The 26379-nt window shown below is 39.8% G+C and overlaps 2 protein-coding genes across 3 annotated transcripts; one reads left to right on the top strand and one right to left on the bottom strand.

Annotated features, from left to right (window-relative positions):
- Positions 1–397: 397 nt before the first annotated feature.
- LOC119721909 (GATOR complex protein NPRL2-like) lies at positions 398–16968 on the bottom strand. Of its 2 annotated transcripts, XM_038191851.1 has the most exons (12): positions 16845–16968; positions 13781–13872; positions 12020–12188; positions 11235–11343; positions 9569–9705; positions 8329–8426; positions 7435–7471; positions 6733–6826; positions 3497–3617; positions 2030–2137; positions 1013–1162; positions 398–842 (listed from the first exon to the last, which is right to left on the bottom strand). In XM_038191851.1, the coding sequence occupies exons 1-11, from the start codon at positions 16917–16919 to the stop codon at positions 1048–1050; spliced, it is 1155 nt and encodes a 384-aa protein (XP_038047779.1). In that variant the 5' UTR covers positions 16920–16968; the 3' UTR covers positions 398–842; positions 1013–1047. The 2 variants fall into 2 exon arrangements, with proteins under 2 accessions (XP_038047779.1, XP_038047778.1); XM_038191850.1 differs by having other exon boundaries at positions 398–1162.
- A 38-nt stretch (positions 16969–17006) lies between these two features.
- LOC119721910 (cytochrome b561 domain-containing protein 2-like) lies at positions 17007–25054 on the top strand. The gene is made up of 3 exons (XM_038191852.1): positions 17007–17214; positions 19194–19231; positions 24157–25054. The coding sequence occupies exons 1-3, from the start codon at positions 17046–17048 to the stop codon at positions 24673–24675; spliced, it is 726 nt and encodes a 241-aa protein (XP_038047780.1). The 5' UTR covers positions 17007–17045; the 3' UTR covers positions 24676–25054.
- Positions 25055–26379: the final 1325 nt, after the last annotated feature.

A 26379-nucleotide genomic window follows, 5' to 3' on the forward strand; every position in this document is an offset into this window, starting at 1 on the left:
TAAGTGCGCCACGTTAGGAAACACTCCGCGAATTTGTGCCCAATTTCCGGACGCCACCGTTTTTGAATTTCGGATTAAATTTTATGAAACCGAAATTGTTCACAGAGGTTAAATAACACGCGTTAATAAGGTAAAAGTACCAGTATGTTACTGCATGAATTTGAGGTTTGTCAACAAAGAGGTTTGGCAACACTACTCGAGGAAAGTTGGGTAAGCTTCGAAGTGCGCCACGTTAGGGAACACGACTATACATGTAGGAAAGAATTGGCGAAGTTATGGCACTCTGAATCAATTTTCCCCCTCAAATTATAAAAACAAGAGGTCTTAATTATAAAAGGTCACAACCTTTTCTTTGGTTTCCTTTAAAAAGGGCACAAAACTAGGAAAGAGTGAGGCATTAAAATTGTCCGAGAAGGTTCATCTTTATATCATTTTACAGTTCTTTTCAATCTTTCCAAAGATGCAAGTTTAGTGTGAAATCTAAAAACAAAGTGGGTTTTTTTTGGTCACATAGCTATGTACCAGCTCTCAGTTATATAGAAAAGTTAATTTTTTTCTCATTCAAGTTTTTGCTGTTGAAAACAATTTTGAAAAGTACATGTACACATTCATACACAACATACCTGATTGCCTTTTAATTTGGTGTACACATTTGCACACAACATTACTTAATGCCACATTTGGGGTTGTATGTCAACCGACATTCTCAATCGTCCTGATGAAACACCTCATCGTCCTGATGAAACGCCTCTTAATTATGTCATTTGAGGATGACTCAGACAGCAATGATGATAATGAAAGTCGAGGAGAGGTTGATGATAATTACAGAAGCAGCGAAGCATCTAGTGTCTCATCAATTGATGGTAGTTTGACAACCTCATTTCCAGAGTACATGAATGTGAGGATCGTTCTCAACGTAATCTTCCAATTTCTGGTGACTTTGGCCCGTCTTACAGCAAATCTTGTCAAAGTTGAAGTGGCCGTTCATGTATCTGCGAAATCAGCGAAGCATCTAGTGTCTCATCAATTGATGGTAGTTTGACAACCTCATTTCCAGAGTACATGAATGTGAGGATCGTTCTCAACGTAATCTTCCAATTCCTGGTGACTTTGGCCCGTCTTACAGCAAATCTCGTCAAAGTTGAAGTGGCCGTTCATGTATCTGCAAAGTCAGTGATGAAAACAAAATATATTGGTCTTTGTCTGTAATTCTTCAGTTCATCACCGACAAAGGCATTTGCAATTATCATTGAATGAAATAATTCTTGTCAGTATAATCGAATGGCATTGCGAAAGATTTTACAAAGTCCTCTATGAAAATCTCCTTCAGCCACTACTTTCATGGGACAAAATTGTACACAGATTGTCTTGGAAAAAGAGCATTTCCATTTCCTTCCTGTTACAAACATTTGAATATACAAATCCAGCAACAATATGAAATGCTTGAGGGCGCTATTCAGCTAAGTGTGGTGTACCTGGCCAAAAAGCCTTACAACTCCACACAAAATTAGGGATTATCGTCATAATTTCTTGAAACATTCTGTTAGTTACATAAGCCAAAATAACAATAGCCAGTAAGCAGGAACACTCAGCTCAGGAAGACACTGTGCTGTCTACAAATACTCTAATTAAAAGATCCAGCTTAGAAGAAAACTGAGCGTGAAGTCCACACATCTGAGCTTGAGCAGTTACAGTATTTGGCCATAATTCCATGGCCAAATACAGTAATCGCTTCTCCAATTTGTCTATAACTGCATTCATTTTTACGTCAAACATTTTCAGAGACCATTTTATTAGGACATTTTTCAGTAATGGCATAGGTTTTTGGTTAAAGATGCTGAATGTTCTGCCTGTCAATCGAATAGTACACATTGACCAATTACATCAAGACTTTTGGTCAGGTGACAACAGTAGCTCAGTCATACTCGTCCACAAGCATTGTAAGAAATGTACACAAACTAAAAGTGGGCAAGCCAAAATATGGCAAATCCAGAGTGTTCCATTAATGCAGTGCATCAAGTGTTTTTACCTGTCTAGTGGCTGGGTCCGTTGCTGATCAACACGGTCTGGCACCCTGACTGGATACTGATGGAGTCTTTTGATGAGACCACGCAGAACTCCAAACTGTATTAAATGTCTAGCATAGAAACATTTAGTAAGAAGTGTTGAGATTGTTGTAGAGATGAAAAAACAGAACAGCATGTGGTGATTAATCAGTATTTGAATGGAAATTTTTATTAAAAAAGTGAACTGGACAGTGGACAGTTTTGACTGTGATATCCCTGTAAAATGGAACATATACAGGAAGGCTTAAATGTACATCTTCAATACTCCCAAGCAACCCTCAAACATAATCTTGGCACAATTACATGTAACTCTCTAAAATGTATAGCCTTACATGTCTGTTCTTGGGTGTACACCACTCACTGGAACACTAACTAACGTTAGCTAAGCCTCTGTAAAGGTGCCAACAACCCCAAGGTGGAGTTAAGACATAAGCGTAAAACTGTTGTCAAAATGGCGACATCCAGTGTCACTGTGTACCAAGTCTTTGAAAATAAGTTGTGAATAAAAATGAAATTTCGGTTGACGTTTTAAAAAAAAGATTTTCAATGTAGAAAAAAGCAAGTTGCCCCTCCAACAACTCACTGTGTGTTCAGCTCACTGAAAATATAATGATGCAAACGTTTGCCATTGCTGGTGGCACACAGTTAGTCCCACTGGCGTGAATGTCGCCAACTGTTGGCAAACGTTAACATTGTTCATGCAAGTGCAACGCACTCCCAAACAGAGACTTTTCCACATACAGAAAATTTCCGCAAACATTAAATGAAGTTCTTGTGTCCCTCACATGGTGCTCTCGAGAGCGGTTGTAATGTACCATCTACTGCTGATGCATCAAGTCCATTGGCTCATACAGGGTATTCCTTGTGAAATGTTCAATGTGTTATGAATTCGATGCTCTCTGCTTGGTTCAGCTACATGTACAGGTATCTGTTCAGATATCTACAGGGTGAGTAAAAGAAAACGAAACCCAAATGTCGGGACCATTGTTTTAGTTCTGCATGTAGCACTTTCAAAATCTAGGGTATGAAAGCCCAATTCAAGCCTTCTTTTAATACAAGAATCATTCAGATCACTCATGTACTTTTGAAGTTACGGAATTTTATATACAACCACCGTTTTAAAGTTCTGTCCACAGATCACAAAAAATTCATCCACATCCCTTTGTGATTTGTTTTCGGTTTGCTGAAAGAACACTTTTGTGTGATCCGTGGATACAAATTTAAAACGGTGGTTGTTTTTAAAATTCCATAACTTAAAAAGTTCACAAGCGATTTGAATGATTTTTGTACTAAAAGAAAGCTTATGAATTGGGCTTTCATATCCTAGATTTTGAAAGTGCCACATGCAGAACTTCACTAAAACAATGGTCCCAACATTTGGGTTTCGCTTTTTTTGACTCACCCTGTTCACATTCCTTCCAAGCACTGACCTTTCATCAATATTCATTGACCTTGGGTCAAATCGAAGGCACAGGTCTTTGACACTGATGTCTGACCTCAGGCTGCCGTAGAGGTGCATGATGGACCGGAGGGGCGGAGCGCTGGCCATTTCTGTGGGATTGAGCAAAATCAAAATTAAGGTACGTGAATCGGGCTGGCACAGTAGTGTACAATAACTTTCCTGGCTTGAAATACCCACAGGACAGAGAGACAGAATGTAAGTCATTCTAGTGGCCCGTAGGACACAGCTAGATCGAAGATGCAGTTGTTTTTTGAAACTTCTCTTCGTTGTTAACAAACTTAAAATGACTACTTTGTTTCCAAAATACTATAAATGCCATTAGGTAACCTTTTAGAATACTGCCCTCTCATGGTTGCCCAAAGTCAGTTTTGATGGCTGTCACATATATATAGTAAAACACAATCCATACAATTAAAGTTAATTAAGGCAAAAAAAAAAAATGCTCGGTCTCTGGTCAGACCAAAGTTCCGGAATTGATGCGGCGACGCCACTTTTTTTTTTTTTTGCTTTTTTTTTTTGCTTTTTTTTTTTTTTCAAGCTTGGATTGTACAGACAAGGTGGGGTACTATTTTGCTTTTTTTGGTGTCCTCATGTACATTGGTGTCCTCCATAATTTGCCTTGGTGCCCTCGATCATTTGCCTTGGTACAATTTTCCATTCCTTGGTGCTCTTTGGTAAAAAATGTTTGAGGAGGTGCGGCAATAGACGGCGCTGTTGGAGCTACCGCGGAACATTTTGGAAAAAAAAGGATTGACGCGCATGATTAAAATCGACGCGCACGCTGACCAGAGACCGACTATTTTTTTTTTTTTGCCTAATGTAGAAACAGCTTTTACACTGTGAGTGTTTTATATTGTATATATACAATATAACTGTGTACATGTTTCATAATAGTTCAACTTTATCAATTTTTTTTTTTCAAATGGATATTTGGTTGATGGAGAAGAACGTCCAAGTGGAACACTCTACGAGATAGAGCTCTGCATTCAGCCGAACACTGCAATAAATGGACAAGGAGTGCCAGCTACTTCCAGACAAAGAATTTGCCTCCTTTAGAAACGCGCTTGATACCAAGAAGAAAGAGCTGTCTGATGCAGGATATAGAGTAAAACAGCGCAAGGCAGAGATAATCAGCATAAAGGATGAAAACGTCATGTGGGAGAAGAAGATTCTTGGATATGACACACTCCAGCAGTTGGTTGATACTGTGCTCTACCTCTTCGGGATCCACTTTGCCCTGCGGGCTGCCGCTGGGGGAGAACATCGTCAGCTGCGCCACTTCAACTCACAAATCACTCTTCATGCAACCAGCGATGAAAAACAGTTTCTTCGATACACTGAAAATGTGTTGAAAAGCTGTCAAGGTGGACTAAAACATCAAACACTCGCGCAAAAAACTGAAGATGCGTATGAAAATCCCTCAGATCCAGAAAGATGCATAGTGTGACTCTATGAGAAATATGTAAGTCATAGACCCACATCACCTAAGTGAAGTCCTACGTTCTACGTTTGTCCCCTCGCTAGACCAAAGGATGATGTCTGGTACAGCCGTCAACCAGGGCATTCACCAGCTAACTAACACTGTAAAAGGCATTTGTGCTACAGAGGAGCAAGAACAAGTGAGAAGCTGTCAAGGTGGACTAAAACATCAAATACTTGCGCAAAAAACTGAAGATGCGTATGAAAATCCCTCAGATCCAGAAAGATGCATAGTTTCGACTCTATGAGAAATATGCAGGTCATAGACCCACATCACCTAAGTGAAGTCCTACGTTCTACGTTTGTCCCCTCGCGAGACCAAAGGATGATGTCTGGTACAACCGTCAACCAGGGCATTCACCAGCTAACTAACACTGTAAAAGGCATTTGTGCTACAGAGGAGCAAGAACAAGTGAGAAGCTGTCAAGGTGGACTAAAACATCAAAACCTCACGCCAAAAACTGAAGATGCGTATGAAAATCCCTCTGATCCAGAAAGATGCACAGTTGCAGCTCTATGAGAAATATGTAGGTCATAGACCCACATCACCCAAGTGAAGTCCTAGGTTCTACCTTCGTCCCCTTGTTAGACCTAAGGATGATGTCTGGTACAGCTGTCAACCAGGGCATTCACCAGCTAACTAACACTGTAAAAGGCATTTGTGCCACAGATGGGCAACGACAAGCCATCAGCGATGTTCTCATCTCAGCCTCCAAGAGGCGTCTCAAAGAAACCTGCGGACATGTTGGTGACACTGCAATTACAGCAAGAGCATTCGCTGTGCCAGACCTGTGTCCACATGACATGCAGACGGACGTGGGATAAATGTAACTGCAAATTTCAATATGCCCCAGTCAGGATTAAAATGCAAAGTTCTATGACCATGTTGCACACCAATGCATTTAAACTTTAGTTCACTTTTTGAGTAATAGAAGTATAACTGTTGCATTGGAAGTGTTCAATTTCAGTTTTTGTCTTTACTATTTAATATCATAAAATTTACTTTCAATTACACTGCTGTTGATAATAATAAAATGCTGTTGATTATATACACGTGCATCATTTTTTCCATTATATTTGGGTAAACAAATATGCCTTGTAACACAGAATAAACTTATTACTTTTGTGTTTCATTTAAAGGTAAATTTAATTGTTTTGTAAGAAGATATATCGTACCACATGGCATATTAGTTTGCTTTTGATTTGTTGTAAACTTAATTGTTTTGTAAAATATCGCGCCCTAGTTCAGCAAACAGACTACTTTTGTTCTGATTTACCATTCAACTGTTTTGTAAAAATTACGTCCCTGCAACGTAGCACAACATGGTGGGAATGAGTAACTCTTTGACAAGACAAACAAATTTAAACCGTATAACTGACAATTACTACAGTAATTGCTAAACCGTAGATTCTTAAAATAATCTACAGTATATTAAAAAGAATCTACACTTCTTAAAAATGGTGACGTCAAGAAAAAAGTTTGAGTAAAATTAATGCCTGTTCCACATCTGTAAATCTATATATACATGTATAGGAATACGATAAGGATGCCCAAAGAATTCATTGCTGTTCTGAGAAGGTTTAATGCAACGTTTCAAACAGCCAAAGCCGTTCTTCATCAGGCAATGGAAGAAGGAAAAGAACGATAAAGTGGAAATATATATATATATATACAGTTTTTGGCAGGTGACCTTTTTCTACTCAGCAAATCTTTCTATTGCTTACCATTCTTGGTGACATACTTGATGCATTCTTCCTGTAGTGCTTCATCCTCTGCCAATTTATTGATATCTGGCTGTGTGATGTACACATTTGAATACTGTCAAAATAAAACAAACAAAACAGACAAAATAGGATTACCTTTAACCCTAGCTCCGTAGGGGGTGTGCAACATCGTATTAAAATTGGAGGATTCGGGACTGTTGGGGCTATGAAATTATTTCAGCTTTAGATTTCAGTACATTTGTATTGTGTTTTGCCCTTCACCAAATATATTTTTAAAAATGGTATACTAAATGTTAATGTTTATGAGCCTCCCACTAAGTGAGAATGTTTATAGAATGTCCCCAAACTTTTGCAAAAGAAAGCATATTCACAAACTGGGTGATTGGTAATGTGGGGGCAGGATACATGTAGCTCAGCTTGTACATGTAGACTGCCAGTTTAATGTACTTAATAAACAGATTACAACTGAGTCAAAATTTGTGGAATTTGCAAACTCTTCTCTAAAATTAGCAACTTTTTAACCAAGTTTCCTTGCGTTAAAAACCATTGCAAGTTCAGTATATAATATTTCAAACATTTTTGTTCCTGATTAAAAATATTTTTCTTATGAAAAACAATAGTTTGCTTCCAAAAAGTATTTCAATCAGATTATAATTTGTTTATATTGAAAAAAAAAAAAGATAGAAAGTGACAGTCCCTCACCTGGAAAATGGGAACAATTGTGATGACTCCATAGTACCTGGAAAATTAAGCCAATCATATCAAATAAAAGTTAACTGAAGTTGTCCGGATGAGTTGTCAGGTAACTGTCTAAGATTTGCACAAAAAATTAAAAAACAATGGTCAGATAAGATGTGCAGGTTAGCCCGGTGAAGTTGGAAATAATAGTAAGGCCAACAACAACAAAAAAGTTCTGCTTCCGATTACATGGCATTTGAAAGTAGGGTAGGTAGGTAGGGAATTTGGGTTTTTTTGCCAATTTTTTTGTGAACCATCATATGGAGGTGTCTGCGTGTAGTCAAGGGTAAAAAGTAGAAATTGATGGTTTTGGGTGTTTTTTCCTCTCATTTTTCCAATAAAAAATTAGGGTAGGAGCTGTCAGAATAGGGTAGGTAGGGAAACCGGAAGCAGAATTATTATTTTTTGGGGCCCAAGTTTGTGGTTGCTTGAAGGCAGCCTTGGCGATACACAGAAAATCCTGTATCCAAATTCCGAGATTCTGCTCTTAATATCGTACAACCATTTCTTCTTTTTTGAGGGGCAAGATTCAGGTCTTCAAAGACCAATTTATAATTACCGCCATACACTTTCTTGCTGTCATTTTAGCCTTGCCTAGGCCAGACATGGAAACTCATATTTGTCTTTCGGAAAAGGTTCTCATCTTTATTTCAAACCAAGTACTGATAATCTCTACTCCTTTTTAGATTTGTGACTAGAATTGAAGAGAAAAGTAAAACTTTTATGGTTCGCCAGTGAAAATGGTGTGTTTCATCCCGAGTCAGTCTCCACATGACACGAAATGACCCTCATATGAATTGTCCAATTTTCTTTTTTCTGCTGTCTGTTGAAGTCAAAAATTACATGTGGGAAACTCACAACATAGTTTGCAGACATATCTTGACGAGATTGATGTCCACATCGGCCTCGGTAGCGATTCTTTGTACGTGATTGACACCGTCGATGTAGGGTAAGATCTAAAGAGAAAAGGAAATTTGTTAGTTTTCGCAAATTCAATGTGGGTTACAGAAATTAATGATTGAAATTGTTGACCACCAAATGCAGTTTATAGGAAGTACACAAAGTTTCATTGGTTTTGTATGATCAATGCTTTCTGGCAGCTTATCAGGGAACTCTTACATGGGCCTTATGCAAGAGTTGGCCATTGTTGAGTTCCCTGATTGTTTTTCATTACTTTTGTTTTTCATTTCGTAACTGTTGAATGGGATGGCGCCAGACTATTTATGCAGGCATAATGCAGCTTTATTTTACCGTCATTTTTTAATCTGGCTTTAAACATTAGGGAATGTTCAATTACAAATTTTTAATTATTCATTGAAGCAGACTGGAGTTTTATTAGTAATTTACTTGCTTTCATTTCTCTTCGCAAGTTCAAAAATTTAAGATTTTACCTCACTTTCAATTCAATATGGCCTACTCGTGCATAAGGCCCATGAGCTCTCGGGAGAGAAAGTTTGAGGGGCTTGGGTTGACAGCATGACTTGTGCTTACTTTTGAAGATATAGGCCTAATGACCACCGAATAGGTTTATCAGAGTTGAGGCCAGTATACATGTATGCGTGTATAGTCGCAAGACTCAAACAATGTTTGACCATTGAGGGAATAAATGTGTGCTTGGCTGGTTTTAAACACTGTGTTTAAGACCGGTTTGGAATCTGGACGCTGACAATGACCCGAGCTGAAGGTTATTACTCAACAGGATTGTTAGCTTAGTGGGGTTCGCTAATATCCAGTTCGTTAGTAAAAACGTCATACACGCGCGCGTACCCCTGATTACTAGCGCCCTCTGGAAAAATACTTGAGTTGCGTTAGCTTCCAGTTCCATTCGTGCTATGCTACAACGTGTGAAGTACGCATGGTTGAATTGAGATGACGTCACACTAATGAACTGGATAGGCTAGTGCATGATAGGCTAGTGCATCTAACGACATGAACAAGAGAAAGACACACTTCAGATATCTTGCATGTGCAATTTTTGAGTATATTGCCCAGCCAGGCACTATACTCAAAATTATTGACTGGTCATTTAGTGCCTGGTGGAGGTTATCAAGACTTATCTTAACAAGGATCCATCCTGTAAGTGAATTGTAAAACTAACCTGTTGTGTAGTGAGATCCCAGTGGCTGGAATCATAGGCATTGCGGTCTGTCAAGAACATGGGTACATGGTGCTCCAGCACTGCCTGTGGATCTTTGGTTGGGGGTACGATCTTCAAATGGATGGTGTTGGATTCATCTGTAACAGAGCAATATCTCATTTTCTAAAAAGTTTTTTTAGAATTGTATATTGTGGTCTTCAATTTGAAGACCACGAAACAAAATGCAGTGCTTTGTTACGTGGTCTTCAAATTGAAGATTTGACGGGTTGCATGGTGAATCTCTTTTGTGATTTTGTGAGGTTCTGAGAATAAGAGAAGACGTCGGACAGAGAATACTATCCGAACGTTTCCCGCGGTTCTTTTGAGAACCTCACAAACTCACAAAAGAGATTTGTCACATGGCGCTACCGTGAATCTTTATCTTATTGCAATCTTCACAATTCGCAAAAGTCTTTGTTTACTGTGGTTGAAATTGCTGTTTTCTTTTCATGATATTTTTATAAAAATTTGATATCATGACGATTTCACAAAATGATTTTGCAAGAGTTAAACAACGTCAAATTCTGTACTCATAACATCCAACTTTAAAACCCTTCTATTGACTGATCAGTCTAGACAGCCTAAAATTCAATCCACTTCCCCTCCCATAACTTATATACAGGCTAGCCATCAACAGTCAGATCATATTTCCTGTAGGCATTGTGACCAGTCCAATAACATTAACAGACAAAAACAAGTAGTCAGTACAGCTGGCTTATCAATCTCTAATAGTCAAAGTTAACATGTACGTGTAGCTAAATCAAGTTACATAAACAGTCACAGCCAATCAATCCTGATTTCAGTGTTTCCCCTGGCTAATGAACTGAGCGAGGTGGTAACAATTCAAGTTGATGATAGAAACAAAATGTATGCAGTCTGCAAACTGAAAAGAATGCAGCGCTCACAAAAATGCGCGATGATTCCAAAAACACATCAAAATTGTGAGTTCTTGATACATGGAGGTAAAGGAAAATGCTCATATATTACACAAAATGAAAATTTTTCAATTGATATTTCCTTTTTTGCCAATCTTCACAGCGAGGTGGTGATATTGGCAAAAATTGAGCGAGGTGGTCACTGAAAGTAGCGAGGTGGGCCACCTCACGTTTGAATGGGCAGGGGAAATACTGCCTGATTTATATAGAGCAGAAAGCACTCTGCATTAAAGCACTCAACTGGGAGGCATGGGTGGCTAGTGCGTAAAGCACTTGCCTCTCACCACTGTAGCACGGGTTCGATTCCCGGCTCGGACCATATGTGAGTAGAGTTGTGCGTTGATTCTCTCCTGCGCCACGAGGGTTTTTCTCTGAGCTCTCTGGTATTCCTCCTTACTTCAGAAAATCAACACTTTCGATCACTGGCCATGCTCTGTGGTCATACATGGGTCGCATGGTGGCTGTCAAAGGCACCTTTACATGCTTTCAGCTCGAACACGCTGTAGCTGCGTCCTTCGCAATTCAGGTTCTCAGCTGCCAATAAGGATGATAAGCCCCCCCCCCCACCAACTGTTAAAAACAGTCACTTGATTGATTTTGACGGCTGAGATGGCTTTATTGCGTTTGCCAGCCAGAGCGGGAGGGCATTATAATCTTTCCTTTGACAAGCAGCATGCCTTTTTCACACTTACTGATTGGAATAGAACATTTCCCGTGACTGTTGAGTTGCGACAGAAGATCAGAGAGGATGCTGGGAAGACGTTCCTTGCTCTCATCGTTGGACAAAAAGCCACTCTCCAACTGTACAAAATCAAAACTAAATTCAATCCAACGAAATCAAAGCCCAATGTGAAATTTAAATACTGGGTTAAAAGGTAATATACAATATTTGCTTTTGCTGTAAGTTTTAGAAATGGATGGATTTGGGGGTTAAATAATGAAAGGTTTGTGGAAACACCATGTGCGAATAATTTCTCAACTTAGTGAATGGTTCTGAAGAGAAGCAGGGGTATAAACGCGACGTTCTGGTCAGTATGCTCTGACCGTCTTCAGGAGTATATTTTCTGAGAAACACAACGTGTTGGGGGTTTGGGGGTTAATATTGTATAGCAACATTGTTACACTGACCTGTTAAAAACTTTGTGTTCATATATACTGGAATAACCAAGGGAAAAAAATGCTGTTCTTGTACCGGTAGTCTGGTTTCCTGACCCAACATTGTACTTCAGACAAAACAGAGTGCTCAATGTATAGATGTCGAGGAATTGTCAGGTCAGGGAAACCAGACTAGCAGGCTTGCACCCATTTATAGATGTGAAACCGATTGCAAAAAAAAATGTGGACTAACTGAATTTAATAAGTCGGGGGCAGTATTTGGAAAAAATATTTTTTTTCCCAATGATGGTCGGCTGACCAAAAAGCAAACGACCCTCCCCCCAATTGTGTTTGCCATTTTTCAAAAAGCTTATGCACTCACCTCCAACGTTAAGAGGTAGTTTGCGAGTTTCTTCACCAGTGGTTCATAAGGTGCTGTGTCCGTCGATGCATTACAGACAAAGCACAAGTTGAACAGCAGGGCGTTGCGGGAATACTTGTCATTTTGAATGTTGACTGGGCAGCCTATAATCTTGCGGCCAAGAGCATTTCTGTACAATTGAATGATTTGAATCTTTTACAAAGTGGTGTTTGGAATATGTTTCCTTAAGATTCCAAGGGGGAAAAAAGAGAGAAAACAGAAGAAATTTTGATTTATCCACCCCTATACTTCTCTGCGATTCCAAACGGTGATTCCATACATATTTGCGTTGGGTTTAGAGTTAAAATATCTTTCATCGTTGGGATTTTTGTTTTGTCTTTGATGGCAAATGGGGGAATGTACTAAGAAACATTGTTTAAAGCTACAGTCCATCATTTGGAGCTATCCAAAAAGTAACTGACGTAATTAGTGTTGAAAAACATACTAAGGGGACTAAACTCCCTGTGAAATTATTCTTTCTGGCATGCTGTTCTTTTGAAGAAATCAACGAAAGAAGGCCTTTCCATCTTTGCATCTAAAGACGCACCGTTGGAAATTTCCGTTAGTAGTTTGTTTTTTATTTGGCGAAGCGCGCGCAAGCATTGACACGACGCACACGTGACATCGCGTAGCTGCAATCGGCTAGTGAGAACGTGTCTCGGACACTGAATTCAGGCCCAATTCAAAACATGATTCAGCAACTTTTGATTTGAAATCGAGATCCTAGAATGTTGTTTTTCTCTGCGCTGAAACTTCATCAGGTTAGTTGTTCAGGACCCTTCTTTAGATTTAGAGCACTTTTGTTGCTTCAAACGAACAAAATGAACAAATTACAAACGATGGACTGTACCTTTAAATTGAAATTAAGGGCCCTGTCTCAATTTATATCCAGGACGAGTTCCGGAAAACTTGAGGGTAGAATCATTCACTTTGTCTGGAAGAAGCTCCGCATTTGTCCTGGACATGTTCCAAGGAAATTTTCATTAGCAACTGCTTCACTCACCAATTCTGACAAATTCATTCCAGGAAGATTGTGAGGAAGTTGTTCAGAATCTTGCAACTTATACCTGATACAGTGTCCGCAACTTGTCCAGAACTCGTCCCGGATATGAATTGAGACGAGCTCTGACTTTACCTTAATTTAAAGTCTTTTCAACATTGTCAAATCCTTGGATTGGAGCTAGAAGAACTGATATTACAAGGGGGAACCGATATTCAATAGGGCAGTATTTATAAATAGCCTGTGGACAACACTAAAAGGACTTGACATCGAGTCTACATTATTATTACCAAGGCACTATAATGTGAAAACTGCATTTGTGATGCGTTCAAGCTAAATGAGTCGTTTGTAAGGAATTTTTATTTGGAAATACAGGCCAAAATAGGGCCACTTCATCACATCACTTCATCACATCTCTTGGTGTTCCAACTTCCATAATTTTTGAACTAAAGATGGTATCAGCATGGGGTTTCCACAGCAGTATTGCTGAGATTGTGCTTTTTTTCAAATCTGTAATAAAAATATTTTTGACCAGGGGCGACAACCGACTCATTTTATAGCTTGATCGCATCACATTTGATGTGCAGAATTGCAATTTTGAACATCATTTCCAATGTTGTTGCGGGGGGAAGGGGGAGGGTGTGAATAAACATTTCCAGAATATAAGTTCCTTTTTTCGGCTAAATTTTCCGAGGCCCCTTTCCCTTTCTACTGGTACTCACATTGTAATCAATCTGTTCTGTAATTCTGGTTTGGTGATGATGTAGACATGCAACGTGTCAAACAGCTCTCGCGATACATAGTCTTCCGGTACCTATGAAATGCAACCATTTCAAGTAAAGTAAAAAATTCACAAAGTGCACAGAGCTAAGTCAATTACTCATGACATGAATATTAATATTATCAATCATGATTATGACCCTGCCAATATTGGCCAATCAGAATCAAGAATTCAGGCTCGCGCCTCCAGCACTGACCAATCAGAATTGCTCCTCTGGGCCTGATGACTGGTACCTGTGGAAATACATTTCAATATTGTTTCTTCAATCTTTGTTTATATCTAATGACTTGTTTAAAAACTGACTTCTATTGGTAAAACTACCAGAGTTGTAATGACTCGAGTCACAAATATTGGTGACTTGACTCGACTCGAGTCCCTATGGGTAAATGACTTGACTCGACTCGAGACACTTCGAGCAAATGACTCGACTCGACTCGAGTCCCTCATCAGTTGACTCGACTCGACTCGAGCGAAGGCTAATAAGACTCGAGTCCCAAAAATGAAAGCAAAACTTTGCAAAAAGTATTTGCAATGACTTAACGTGCAAAATTTATGCTCACTTCGCTTTACGAATAACACTCTTGTACAAATATACAATGTGTCACAGACTCCCACCTCATGATTCTAGAACGCACAAAATACTATCCAGGAACCAGATTTTTAAACACATTTTCTAATTCGCTGTTTCATCATTGGCTTTGGGGGATTTCTTATTAAAGCTCTTGGATTGGAACGCTGGCTAAACTTATGGCCTCCTTTTATAAATTTTGGTACATAGTGTTCAAATATTCGTGACTCAAAGTGACTCGAACTAAATATTTGACTCGACTCGACTCGACCTTTTGGCCTAATGACTCAACTCGACCTGAGTCACTTCTTTAAAATGACTCGACTCGACTTAAGTCACTTCTTTAAAATGACTCGACTCGAGTCGCAAAAATCAGTGACTCGTTACAACTCTGAAAACTACTAGTTTTAATCAGTCCCACAATGGCCACAGGCACAGCGACAGCCCACTGTGGTTTAAGTCCAAGAGATTCGGATCCTTGCAAGAACTTCAAGGAAGTTAAGCACATAGACCAGGGGGATTGCCCCCCCCCCCCTTTCTAACAAGGTTACGATTTTGCTCCCTCGCCCCCCCCCCCCCCCCCCCTTTCAGGCCCAGCTATTTAAACCAAACAAGGATTCATCATCAAGTTCTGTACATTTACAGAATGCCGGGTATGCTTCGTACACACCAAACATTCGAGCATACGTGTATATATAGACCTGTAAATGTGGATATTAACATAGCCACGCTCCGTTCATCCCTCTGAATTTTCGAAATTTCTAACATTCGCATTGATGTGGGCTACCTTGAATTTCTTTGGAATGACAATCCTACACCACTGGAGTTCTTGGATAAACTCTTATGTAAGAACAGACACTAGTGCTCGTTTAAATTTCAGTCCAGAGATTATGAACGAAGCATGGGTACACTATAGCCACATTTACGAGCACAATCAATATGCGTGCTACAAATTATATCAATGTTTTTGTCTACTCTTTACCTTAAAGGGACACTGCGTCCTGGAACTAGACCCGTGAACGTGGCGTTGTATACAACGCCACGTGCTTCCCTCGGGTAAATACAAGCGAAAGCATTCTATCTTTTGATCCGCTACATAAAACCATGTATAATTTTGCCCATGGGTGAATCACTTACTTGTTGGGCTTCCTGTGAATATACGTGAGTGTTGGATCTGTCATTGCCAAGAAATTTGATGTAAAACACGGCACAACTTTGTCACAACGAATGTTTCAAAATGATCAGAAATCTAAGACAAGGCATGACACTCTGGTACCCCGAGTTCCGCATGTGCAAAACGGTTGGAGTAGCGCCAGTGGGTACCCGACTAACCGTCTTACATGGCAGGCTGACTGTAATACCATATAAAATTCTGCTAAATCCACTTCGAAAGTCTGTCAAATCACCCAGTAGAATTGCTGGTCCATTGTGCAAGGGTTTGTTTCAGGGATCTTTCAATAAATGAAGGTTTTTCGAACCAAATGTGCCATATTTCTCTAATCTTTTTCATTTTTCCTTCATCTTCATAATTCTGCCGAAAAAAATATTCTGCTGATTTTCTGTACAACTAATTTTTGTATGCAAATATTCTGTCAAATGTAGCCGAAATTCGGCTAGAACGGTCACTCCATCTTAGTAATTGGGATCACAATAGAGTGTTTTTACTATAGACTGAAGCGTGGCTATGTATATAGCCACGTTCACGGGTCTATCCTGGAACAGCCCAATTGGGCTTCAAAATGCGCTTTGAACGAGATGATATTTAAAAGTAGGATATAAACATCCACACTTCATCCTTTAAAAACTGGGCGTTTTTGTGTTATTCCTGTATTATGCGTGCAAAAACGACTTTCGGGGTCCTTTTGTTTAGGTGCTAGTTGTGATTTCATCCCTTAAGTGTTTGCTTTTTGCGGACGTGTAAGAAACCGCATTTTGTGCATTGGTGATTGGTCAACGCTGTTCGCGACCAGATTGACATACACAACGTGTATATCGTTCATTGACTGAACGACAGGAAAAGCGTATCTGTACTCCGTCGTGACTGTTGTAAACAACCAGGTTTTCCGTCTTCTCTCCGGAATGGTAGGCCTACTTGTACTAAGTTTCGATCCTTTCAACCAGTTCTTTGAAATAGGATAAGTAAACAATCCAAACATGCCAAAACATGACATTTTCGGGGATTTCAGGACCTAGTCATAAATTGCTAGTGCCCCTTCAATGCCATGGTTTCGTCATGTTCGTGTACGTGTAACATTCACCCCCACCCCCCCCCCCAAAAAAAAAACAATAAAAATGGCGCTGCAGCATATCCCCCCCCCCCCCCCCCCGGTCCCCCAACTTTCAAAACTGTTCCGCCACCACTGAACTTGAAGTGAAAGGGGACGTGTATTTTTTGTGTAAGAAGCTACATGTACATGTACGTAAGCCTCATACTTACCTGATAAGTTATTTTATGACCTGCTGTGGGGTGAAATTCACTGAAGAAAATGCACTCTAACTTCCCGGGGTCCATCGCAAAATTGTAAATAAGCAAAACTAACGTATGTTTTCCCTCCAAAGCATCTGTAGCAAACAGTACCATTGCGTCTAGGTACCAGACCATTTATGCCAAAACCTCTTGGTGGCGCTATTTCACGATATGGAGGCGGATGAAACCGCTGATGCAGCAAAACCGGACCATTTGAAGCCCATTTTGAAGGGGAAAAAGGGGTGTTTACAGCGACTCTGCGCATTTTTCAGTATGGCTGCACACATACTAGCCATTCTGTTCGTCTCGTACATGATATATTTGGCTTGGCCTTTTTCAAGTAAGAGTTTTATGTTATTTCATAAAAATAAGTTTCTTTGCTTAGTCTGACTTACATTGGGAATCGTGTAGTGTAGGGCCCTAGCTTGAGTAACTCCAGCTGACATGCTCCTAGCCCCATAAATGTGGCCTATTTACTGGACTGCCTCCGTAAACATAGGCCACACATCCACATGTACAAAAATCGTGTCGACGGAGCCAAATTTAGATTTTCACATTTAGGCTTAGTTTGTAGGGTTTTTTTGCTTTAGAAGCATACTCACCCTCTTTACAGGCTAATCAGAAAGTGCTGCCTTTTTCAGATGTCTAATTTTTGTGAAATTTCATGTTGAAATTTTGATACGCAAACGTGTAAAAATGAATCTGGAAATTTCAAAAAAAATATACATCTGAAAAAGGCAGCACTTTCTGATTAGCCTATAAAGAGGGTGAGTATGCTTCTAAAGCAAAAAAAACCTACAAACTAAGCCTAAATGTGAAAATCAAAATTTGGCTCCGTCGACACGATTTTTGTACATGTGGATGTGTGGCCTATGTTTACGGAGGCAGTCCAGTAAATAGGCCACATTTATGGGGCTAACATGCTCCATATTCATTCACATGTGAATGAATATGGAGCCACATGTGAATGAATATGGAGCATGTCAGCTGGAGTTACTCAAGCTAGTAGGGCCCCTGTTTTGTTTTGAACAAATAAGAGTCAAAAATGTTTTTTATTGCTCAAAAATCACGTTTACCTGTTTACAATCTAAAGAAGACTTTTCTCAATTCCAATGACACCCGTTTTGCAATTTTGAACAGTTTCTTGATGTAGAAATCACGATTTTCCTGCGCGGTTTTAGCTTGAGTAACTCCAGCTGACATGCTCATATTCATTCACATATGAGCATGTCAGCTGGAGTTACTCAAGATAGCATGGTTTGTGCCTTGTGATTCAGCGCGTCGTGCGCGCTCACGGTACATCGTGCGGTGATCGCCATCTTTATTTTCGGGTTGCGTGTTGTCGCCGCGCTGTCATCGAGAATGACGCCAACTAGTTTGGTCGGTCTAATAAGTTTAAAGTGGATTTTGTTCCCTTATACAAGTTATAGGAACGAGGCCCTACACTACACGATCGCCCTTACATTTGTCGCCCCATAAATGTGGTCAATTTACTGGACTACAGGGCACCACACTTGGAACATGTAGGCTGCCCGAAAATGTAGAACTTTTGTAAAATTTTGATTTTCACATTTAGACTATATTTTAGACGAATTACTTGCATAGAATGCCACTTTCTCAAACAAAAATCTCCCCAAACAGCTGCCCTGGTTCATCACCCCCCCCCCCCTCCCTGTAGAAAATAACCCCTTGCCTTGACCAACTGAGTGATAGGACAAAATACCTATATTTTTAACATGTACAGTCAAACACCTTCATAACAAGGTCCTTGGGACTTTACCAATTAAGAGTCTGATATTATCAGAAATGGAAAAGAAAGGAATACAAGGAAAAACAAAAACTCTGGGCCTCAGGCCAAAAAAAAAAATAAGTCGGTCTCTGGTCAGCGCGCGCTTCGATTTTAATCATGCGCGTCGATCTTTTTTTTCCAAAATGTGCCGCGGTAGCTCCAACAGTGCCCTCTATTTCCGCACCTCCTCATTTTTTTTTTACCAAAGAGCACCAAGGAATGGGAAATTGCGCCAAGGCAAATGATCGAAAGCACCAAGGCAAATTATAGAGGACACTAATGTACATGAGGACACCAAAAAAGCAAAATAGTACCCACCTTGTCTGTACAATCCAAGCTTGGAAGAAAAAAAAAAAAAGCAAAAAAAAAAAAAAAGCCGCGTGGCCGCGTCAATTCCGGAACTTTGGTCTGACCAGAGACCGAACATTTTTTTTTTTTGGCCTAATATTTCTTATCAGTGTTAGATTGTATTGTTTAACTATTGATTTATAATAAAATGCTGGATATAATTTCTTTCTTACCTATTTCAGGCCTCTTTTCATGGCATCCAGTGCTGATGTCTATTGCTGTAAGTCTCGTTTTATATTTGCCTATTTTGTTTTGTGGTTTATTGCATTGTGAAAAGGGACAAATTGACACTAATAACAATAATGATGCTGTTGTGCTCCAACTATAGCAATTGCCCCAACTATAGCAATTGCCCCAACTCAGCAGGACTCAAATTTCATGAAAAAAAGCACTAGACAGCAGGTCTAGTAACTGAAGAATCTTACTGGACCTGAATATTTTTACAAGACCTGTTTATATAGGGCTCGCGCACTCGCTGTTTGCTGCCGGTGATCACTTTGTGTACAAAACGAATGCGCGCAACATACACACGCCCGGTGTCGTGCCAAAAACCGTCCGGTGCCAAATAGTGTCCGCTAATTAGCATAATGCGCTCTGATTGGCCATGCGCCCATGACGTCACATTGTTTACGGAAGCTTGCCAAATAGTGTCCGCGCTTAGCGTGCATCATATTGCGTGCCTTGCTGTTACAAGCTGTCAAGACGTCGTATAGATAAGATTTATTTCACCTGAATTTGCTTTTTACAATCTGTTTTAACGTTTTCCTTGTTATCTGTGATAACTATTTACTTGGTTTCCCTAATAGTTTAAACAAAATTATATTTGTGCAAAATGTTTGTGTTTTTTTCGCGTCAGTTCACCTGTTTGGCGTGCAGTGCAGTACGCACGATTTTTCCTGCCAAAAACTGTCCGATCCCCCCTGCCAAAATAATATTGTCCAATTTTCCTATACTGTCCGATTTTTCCTGCTAAATACTATCTGATTCCCCCCTGCCAAATACTGTCCGATTTCCCTGCGAAAAAAATATCCGATTTCTCCTGCTAAATACTGTCCAATTCCCCCTGCCAAATATTGTCTGATTCCCCCTGCCACTGAATATTGTCCGATTTTCCTGCCAAATACTGTCCGATTTTTCCTGCTAAATACTATCCAATTCCCCCTGCCAAATATCATTGTCCGATTCACCCTGCCACTGAATATTGTCTGATTTTTCTGCAAAATACTGTACGTCCAATTTTTCCCGGCTGCAAAATACTGTCCGATTTTTCCTGCAAAATACTGTCCGACCCCCTGCCAAATACTGTCCGATTTTCCCTGCTAAATACTATCCGATTCCCCCTGCCAAATAGTGTCGGCGATTCCCCCTTGCAAAACACTGTCCGATTTTCCCTACAAACAAAATTGTCCGATTTTTCCTGCCAAATAAGTGTCCGGCAGGACGTACGTGCGCCCTTGTGTTGGAACGACGGCGCCCGGACACTATTTGGCATCGGGCACTATTTGGCATGTATTACATGCCAAATAGTGTCTGGCGCCCACTGCGCATGCTCAGCGGACACTATTTGGCACCGGACGGTTTTTGGCACGACACCGGTGATTTTGTTTCAAAAAGTCGGATGTTTTCATTCCCCATTTATAAGTTAAAATTTTGAAATATTCCTCGTAATTTATGATGATAGTTCAATGATGTAATAAACTTACATATTTTCCTATTGTGATTGTGATTTGAGTCGAAATTACTCTTGTTTTTGCTGTTTGAAAAGTCTCATTTTAACTCCGAGTACGAAAAATGCTGCGCGCATGACATGTTACGTTCACGGGCCATGCGGCGCGCACAGACCGGTCCATGCGTTCAAGATCCACGGCAAGAATTGTCTGCCCTGGTGACTGTGTTTAACTCGGTCTTGACAGTAGTGTAGCATAGCAGACGTCAAGAAACCATACGTCAGTCGAAAGCTTATTGAAAATGCCATTCAACCATCCACGTTCCATGATAATCGGCCTACGCGTTGCAAAGTTACGATTCTTTTTGTTTTTCCCAAAACTTTTTCATCACGGAATACATTGAAAATAATAATGGAACCTTGAAAATTGTAATTAGTGATATCGAAGCTTGAAATGCTTTTTTTAAAACCTTCAAAATATGATTGTATTTTAGAGTTATAGACACATTTGTGTCGCGATGTATTTTCATCATGGCGCCTTCTGTTTGACAGCGCGCGTCGTGTAAGCATCACTGTTTCGTTCCCGGCACGCAATAATGTAAATGCAACAGAAAATTATCACGTTTGAGATCGAGTGCAGCCAAAACATTGTCACATGATGCGTCGCGTAATGCATATTCTACACTGGTTCCCTTCATGGCCCGTACGGTCAGAATATGTCAGTGGATACCAGTGTAAGTTCTTCGTTTTCGGAAACCGTCCAGACTCCATCGCACGCGGTGTAAACAAAATGGAACTCGGAGTGTTTTTGCTACCGCAGTACCGGCGATCATTTCACTTTTTGCCCACATCGTAGTTCCTCAATCTTAATAATCGATCTCTCCTTGTATCTCAGGTAGCATATCTAATAACTTTGTGGCCGTTTTTGAGAGTGAAATCTGATGTTTTTACAGTTTGTTGGATGGCTATAGCATGTACGATTTTTGTGTACAAATGTGATGGGCACTGATGTAACGTTGGGCCATTGGAATTACGCAGGAAAATCATTACGCACAGCGCATACTTTTTTTTTACTAATACTAGGCTTATGAGATTTGCACCAAAATGGGATAAAATAACCCAAATATGAGAGAAACTTCGTTTTATAACCTAAATGGGATACCCAAGTTTTATATCTTTGTTTAAATTTTTGTTAAATTTGGGGATTTTGGGCATTGAGAATTGGACTTCGGCTTGGGCCAGTTTACACGTTTACGCATGCCAGACTGAAATTTCTCCATTTTGGCCAAAAATTAGCAAAAAAAGTAGGGTTTTTTTTAGATTTTAGATTTTTGTGTGGTCTTTTTTGGGTCCACATGCTGTATCTACACACAATCCTTGTGTCATCCAAATTTGGTGAAAATATGTTCTAGTGAATGGAAGTTTTGTTACTTTTAGTGCTTTTTGGGTAGGACTTAGTCATTTTTCAACCTTGCCGTTCATGATTTTTAGTGTAAAAGTACATTTTTAACATTCATTTTATTGCATATCAAGTTTTTTATCAACTCAAAACCAACTGAAACCAATAGTATTTGTGATAAACAATGGACAAAAACAAGTTAAAGTTTACCAAAGTGTTTATTTACACCATAACAGATGTTCAAATATGCCTTTTTATTCAATTTCACAAAAATACACCATTTTCGTACACATTTCCTATACAAAATAACGTCATTTGATCGACGTATATTTGGTCATAACTTTGGATTGCATGGGTCAATTTTTGCAATTTTACCATCATTTGTTTTCTTTTTGGGTGGGCTTTACAATGAAAGCAATCTCTTAAACAAATACAACCATTTAAAAAAAAGTTCACTAGCCCTAGTAATAAATAAGAAAAAAAAAACCATCATTTTGTACTTCATGTATGTGACAGGAATACAACAAAATGCTATTTACACATCACCCGTTTCGTGTGCACTTGGCTAGTTCCCCTGAAAAATTAGTCTTTCATTTAAAGAAAATCCAGGAGAGCTATAAATCGCTCTCCTCAAATCTTTGAGGAGAGCAAATGGATTTTAAGCGATTTGCTCTCCTTAGAGCGATTTGCTCTCCTTAAAATCCACGGATAAACAGCGTTGAAACGACGGTAAACATTGTTTTGGTTTTGTTTTGAATATCAGGATTTATTCAAGGGGCTGCATGTTTATTAGTTTTTGCATAATAATATGCTCAATTGGCGTAACTTCCTTCGTTTTTGTAACTGTAAGACAAGGTAAAATTCATATAAAAACTACCTAAATGTAGATTAATCTGTTCCTTTGATGGCATCACATCAGAGATAATGAGCTCATGAATATGGAAATTTGCATTTATCTGCACCATTGCTAACATCTGTCTGAATATAAATATTTATATTTAAGCTTAAATACTAAATTTTCTAAACACTAGATTGCACCCAAATTCAGGAATAAGATATCCTTGTTATATAGGAAATCTCATTGCAATTGATGTGGAGTGTATTGGCCTCGTGGTCTGGAGCATTGAATTCATGGTCTGCGGGCAGAGATAGTGTGATTGATTTTAGCTGATTTGCACCGAAATTGCAGCATCAAGCTGTATACTTCCCAGGGAGCTGAGATGGTATTTGGAATGTTTCATTGCCCAGTGAGCTGGGTAATAATGATGAAGCGCTTTAAAGATATAGTTCATCATTTGTAATTTGTGCATTTGGTTTTTTTGAAGCAACAAAAGTGCTCAAAATCTAATGAAGGATACTGAACAACTAACCTGATGAAGTTTCAGCTCAGCTTCAGCTGTATATTCCGAGAAAAACAGCATTCTATTTCTAGGATCTCAATTTCAAATCAAAAGTTGCTGAATCATGTTTTGAATTGTTTTGAATTGCAGCTATACGCGCTGTCGCGCACTGATCCGACGAATTATAGCAACCGCGCGCGCCTGTGCGTCGTGCCAATGCTTGCGCGCGCTGAGCCGAAAAACAAACAAACTACTAATTTAAATTTTCCTACGGTGTGTCTTAAGATGCACCGTTGGAAAGGCCTTCTTTCGTTGATTACTTCAAAATGATAGCTAGCCAGAAAGATTAATTTCACAGGGAGTTTAGTCCACTTACTATCTTTCAACCAAGTATGTTTTTTAACAATAATTCACCAGTTACTTTTTCGGATGGCTGCAAATGATGGACTATAGCTTTAAGCACCGATACTGGTGGATATGTGTGCTAAGTTATAAATACACATTGTTATTAACTACACTTCATGAATTTAGCTTGAGATGCAATCATGCATTGTACAGAGAATCTGAGCCCGAAAGTTCCTGGGCCCTTGGACTGCCCCTAACCACCCTGCCTGCTATTCCCTGTGCCTGGAACTGTCTCAACACTGTATAGTTTTATGGATTAAGCAGGGAATAAACACAATGAAGTACAAATGCTAATGGCTAATTGAGTGTATATATTCTATTTTGATTTGCAACAGTTTGTGTTTCTGATGACCGAGGCCATCCTGTTTTTCTCACCGGATAGCAACCTCGTCCCTAAAGCCAGTCGCAAGACCAAGCTCACCTACCACTGGATCATCAACACCACAGCATTGCTGTGTGCCCTGGCCGGGCTGGCCATCATGGTGATCAATAAGGAGCGGTACGGCAAATCCCACTTCACCAGCTGGCACGGGCTGTGTGGCGTCTGCACCGTTGCTTACACCTGTCTTCAGGCAACTGCCGGGTCTACCCTCATGTTCCCCAAACTGACCGCCAGCCTGGTCAAGCTTGCCGATCTGAAGCTCTACCATGCCACCTCGGGCCTGGTGCTCTTCACGCTGGCTTGCACCACGCTGGTGCTGGGGCTGTTCACAGATTGGTTCTGGAACACCGCCCATGGCTCAGTCTGGTATTTCTGCATTGCCACAGTCGCCTGGCTGTCCCTAGTCATTATGAATCAGATCACTCAAGCCTACCTGCCTAAATCATTCAAGAAGCCTTCTCAGCAGTACTGAGCTGACAGTAGTCTTGGTCCCAGACTGGCATTTGGGTTTTATTCCCCACATACAGCCAGTCCTTGACAATGGCGTTTAAGCCGCCGTGGCGTAGACATCTCTATCAACAAAATGATTCAAGCTAGTCTGAGGGACTTTGACAGCGCTACCCAGGATATTCCAAGCAAACCTCACGCGCGTGCATTAGCTTGCATACAGTGCCCGTACTGTATGCTCACAAGTTTTGGGGTAGCACTGCCAAAGTTCCCAAGACTTGCTTCATCTTGTTGATAGCAACCTCCACCGGCTTTAGTGCGCTTCTTAGGGGCTGGCTGTAGTAGTAATAAATTTAAAATCCAGTCTTTGGCAAAGACTAAGCAGACAGAAAGGCAACTCGTGTTAGAGCCCATCATGTTTTGGGGTCACCATAGTCACTGATTGAAATCATAAGTTTTGTTTCAACCATAAACTCCTGTGAGGAAAAAAAACAACTCACTCTGACATGTGTGTCTTGTAAAGGATTTCTTTGAAAACTTAGATGATTTTGCTTTAAAGTTTAAACAAAGCTGCCCAAAGCTGCACACAATGCTTGAAATTGAAAATGATTCATATGTCTTTTTATGCACAGGGTAGGGTTTTTAGCTGCGGGATAGGAGGTCAACAAATCCTCATGTCCCTCTGTTAGTTAGTATAAACAAACGTTGACATTGTCTATTGCTCCTACATATTTTGACCGATTTCAACCAAACTTTGTCAAAAGTATCAGTAGCCAAGCCCCAACATGTCACATGACCAAACTGGGGTCAAAGGTCATCATTGGGTCACTGGGTCAAAATCCTGAATTCTTAACTCAAAACACTACTCCTAGCTTCCAGAAATTACATGGCCGAATCACGTGATTCATGCATGAACACGCATTCGTTGGCCTGCAGCTTCCGAGATCCGATCGAGCTTGTTTTTTTTTCTCCAAAAATGCAGAATTCCATTTTCGCAAGTTGAATTCCAGTGAAGGTTAAAACTCAGTGGCCCTCTATTTTCTCGGGTATCCAGACAATTTTTCAGGCCGAAATTTGAACAGTTTTTGTCAGTGTTTTCTAATGCATATTGTAAATGGCATTCACTTTGGGTGCTGGATATGCTCCATTGTTTCATCAAAATGAAACAAAGATAACCTCTAAAATGAAAGCACTTGATCAAACAAAAACAACCAACTGGCTGACAAGTCGCTTTCTGTAAAAAGCCTGAGGATATCTTTTAAATATGCTTTTACACAGTCATTTGCAGGTACACACACTGTACACTGCTCTTTAATCTAATCTGAATCAAGGTTGTGTACAGCTTTTTGACTTGCTAGTTATAATGCATTGTACATGTATTGCCAAACTATTATTTAATTTAATGAACTGTTCATGATCGAAACATGTACATGTATGTTATTGTCCAAATAAGTCAATGTAAGCTCCAAATTAACGTTTAAGTTGTCTGAATAAGTGCTGGTAAACAGTTTAAAGGTAATATTTAACAATTACAGTCGACTCTCGTTAGTACAAACTCTGTTAATACAAAATTCTGGTTATAACAAACATAAAGCCTTGGTCCCGACTGTGCATTTATATGCACAATGAATGGGACTGATGTTCCTCTTAATACAAAATTCTGATATAACAAACAATTTGGCTAGGCCTAGGTCCGAACGAGTTTGTTATAACGAGACTCGACTGTACA

Source organism: Patiria miniata, unplaced genomic scaffold (genome assembly GCF_015706575.1).
Source record: "Patiria miniata isolate m_02_andy unplaced genomic scaffold, ASM1570657v1 HiC_scaffold_14, whole genome shotgun sequence".
In the NCBI taxonomy this organism is placed as follows: Eukaryota; Metazoa; Echinodermata; class Asteroidea; order Valvatida; family Asterinidae; genus Patiria; species Patiria miniata.

What these genes read in the sequence shown, in the direction of transcription:
- LOC119721909 (XM_038191851.1), bottom strand. Translation starts at nt 16,919, where the DNA reads ATGGACCCCGGGAAGTTAGAGTGCATTTTCTTCAGTGAATTTCACCCC. An exon ending in CAATTGTTCCCATTTTCCAG is followed by an intron (nt 6,827 to 7,434) that starts GTGAGGGACTGT and finishes TTATTTTGACAG; the next exon opens with TATTCAAATGTGTACATCAC. An exon ending in CAAGTATGTCACCAAGAATG is followed by an intron (nt 3,618 to 6,732) that starts GTAAGCAATAGA and finishes TCAATCCCACAG; the next exon opens with AAATGGCCAGCGCTCCGCCC.
- LOC119721910 (XM_038191852.1), top strand. Translation starts at nt 17,046, where the DNA reads ATGGAGGCGGATGAAACCGCTGATGCAGCAAAACCGGACCATTTGAAG. An exon ending in TTTGGCTTGGCCTTTTTCAA is followed by an intron (nt 17,215 to 19,193) that starts GTAAGAGTTTTA and finishes TACCTATTTCAG; the next exon opens with GCCTCTTTTCATGGCATCCA. An exon ending in CAGTGCTGATGTCTATTGCT is followed by an intron (nt 19,232 to 24,156) that starts GTAAGTCTCGTT and finishes GATTTGCAACAG; the next exon opens with TTTGTGTTTCTGATGACCGA.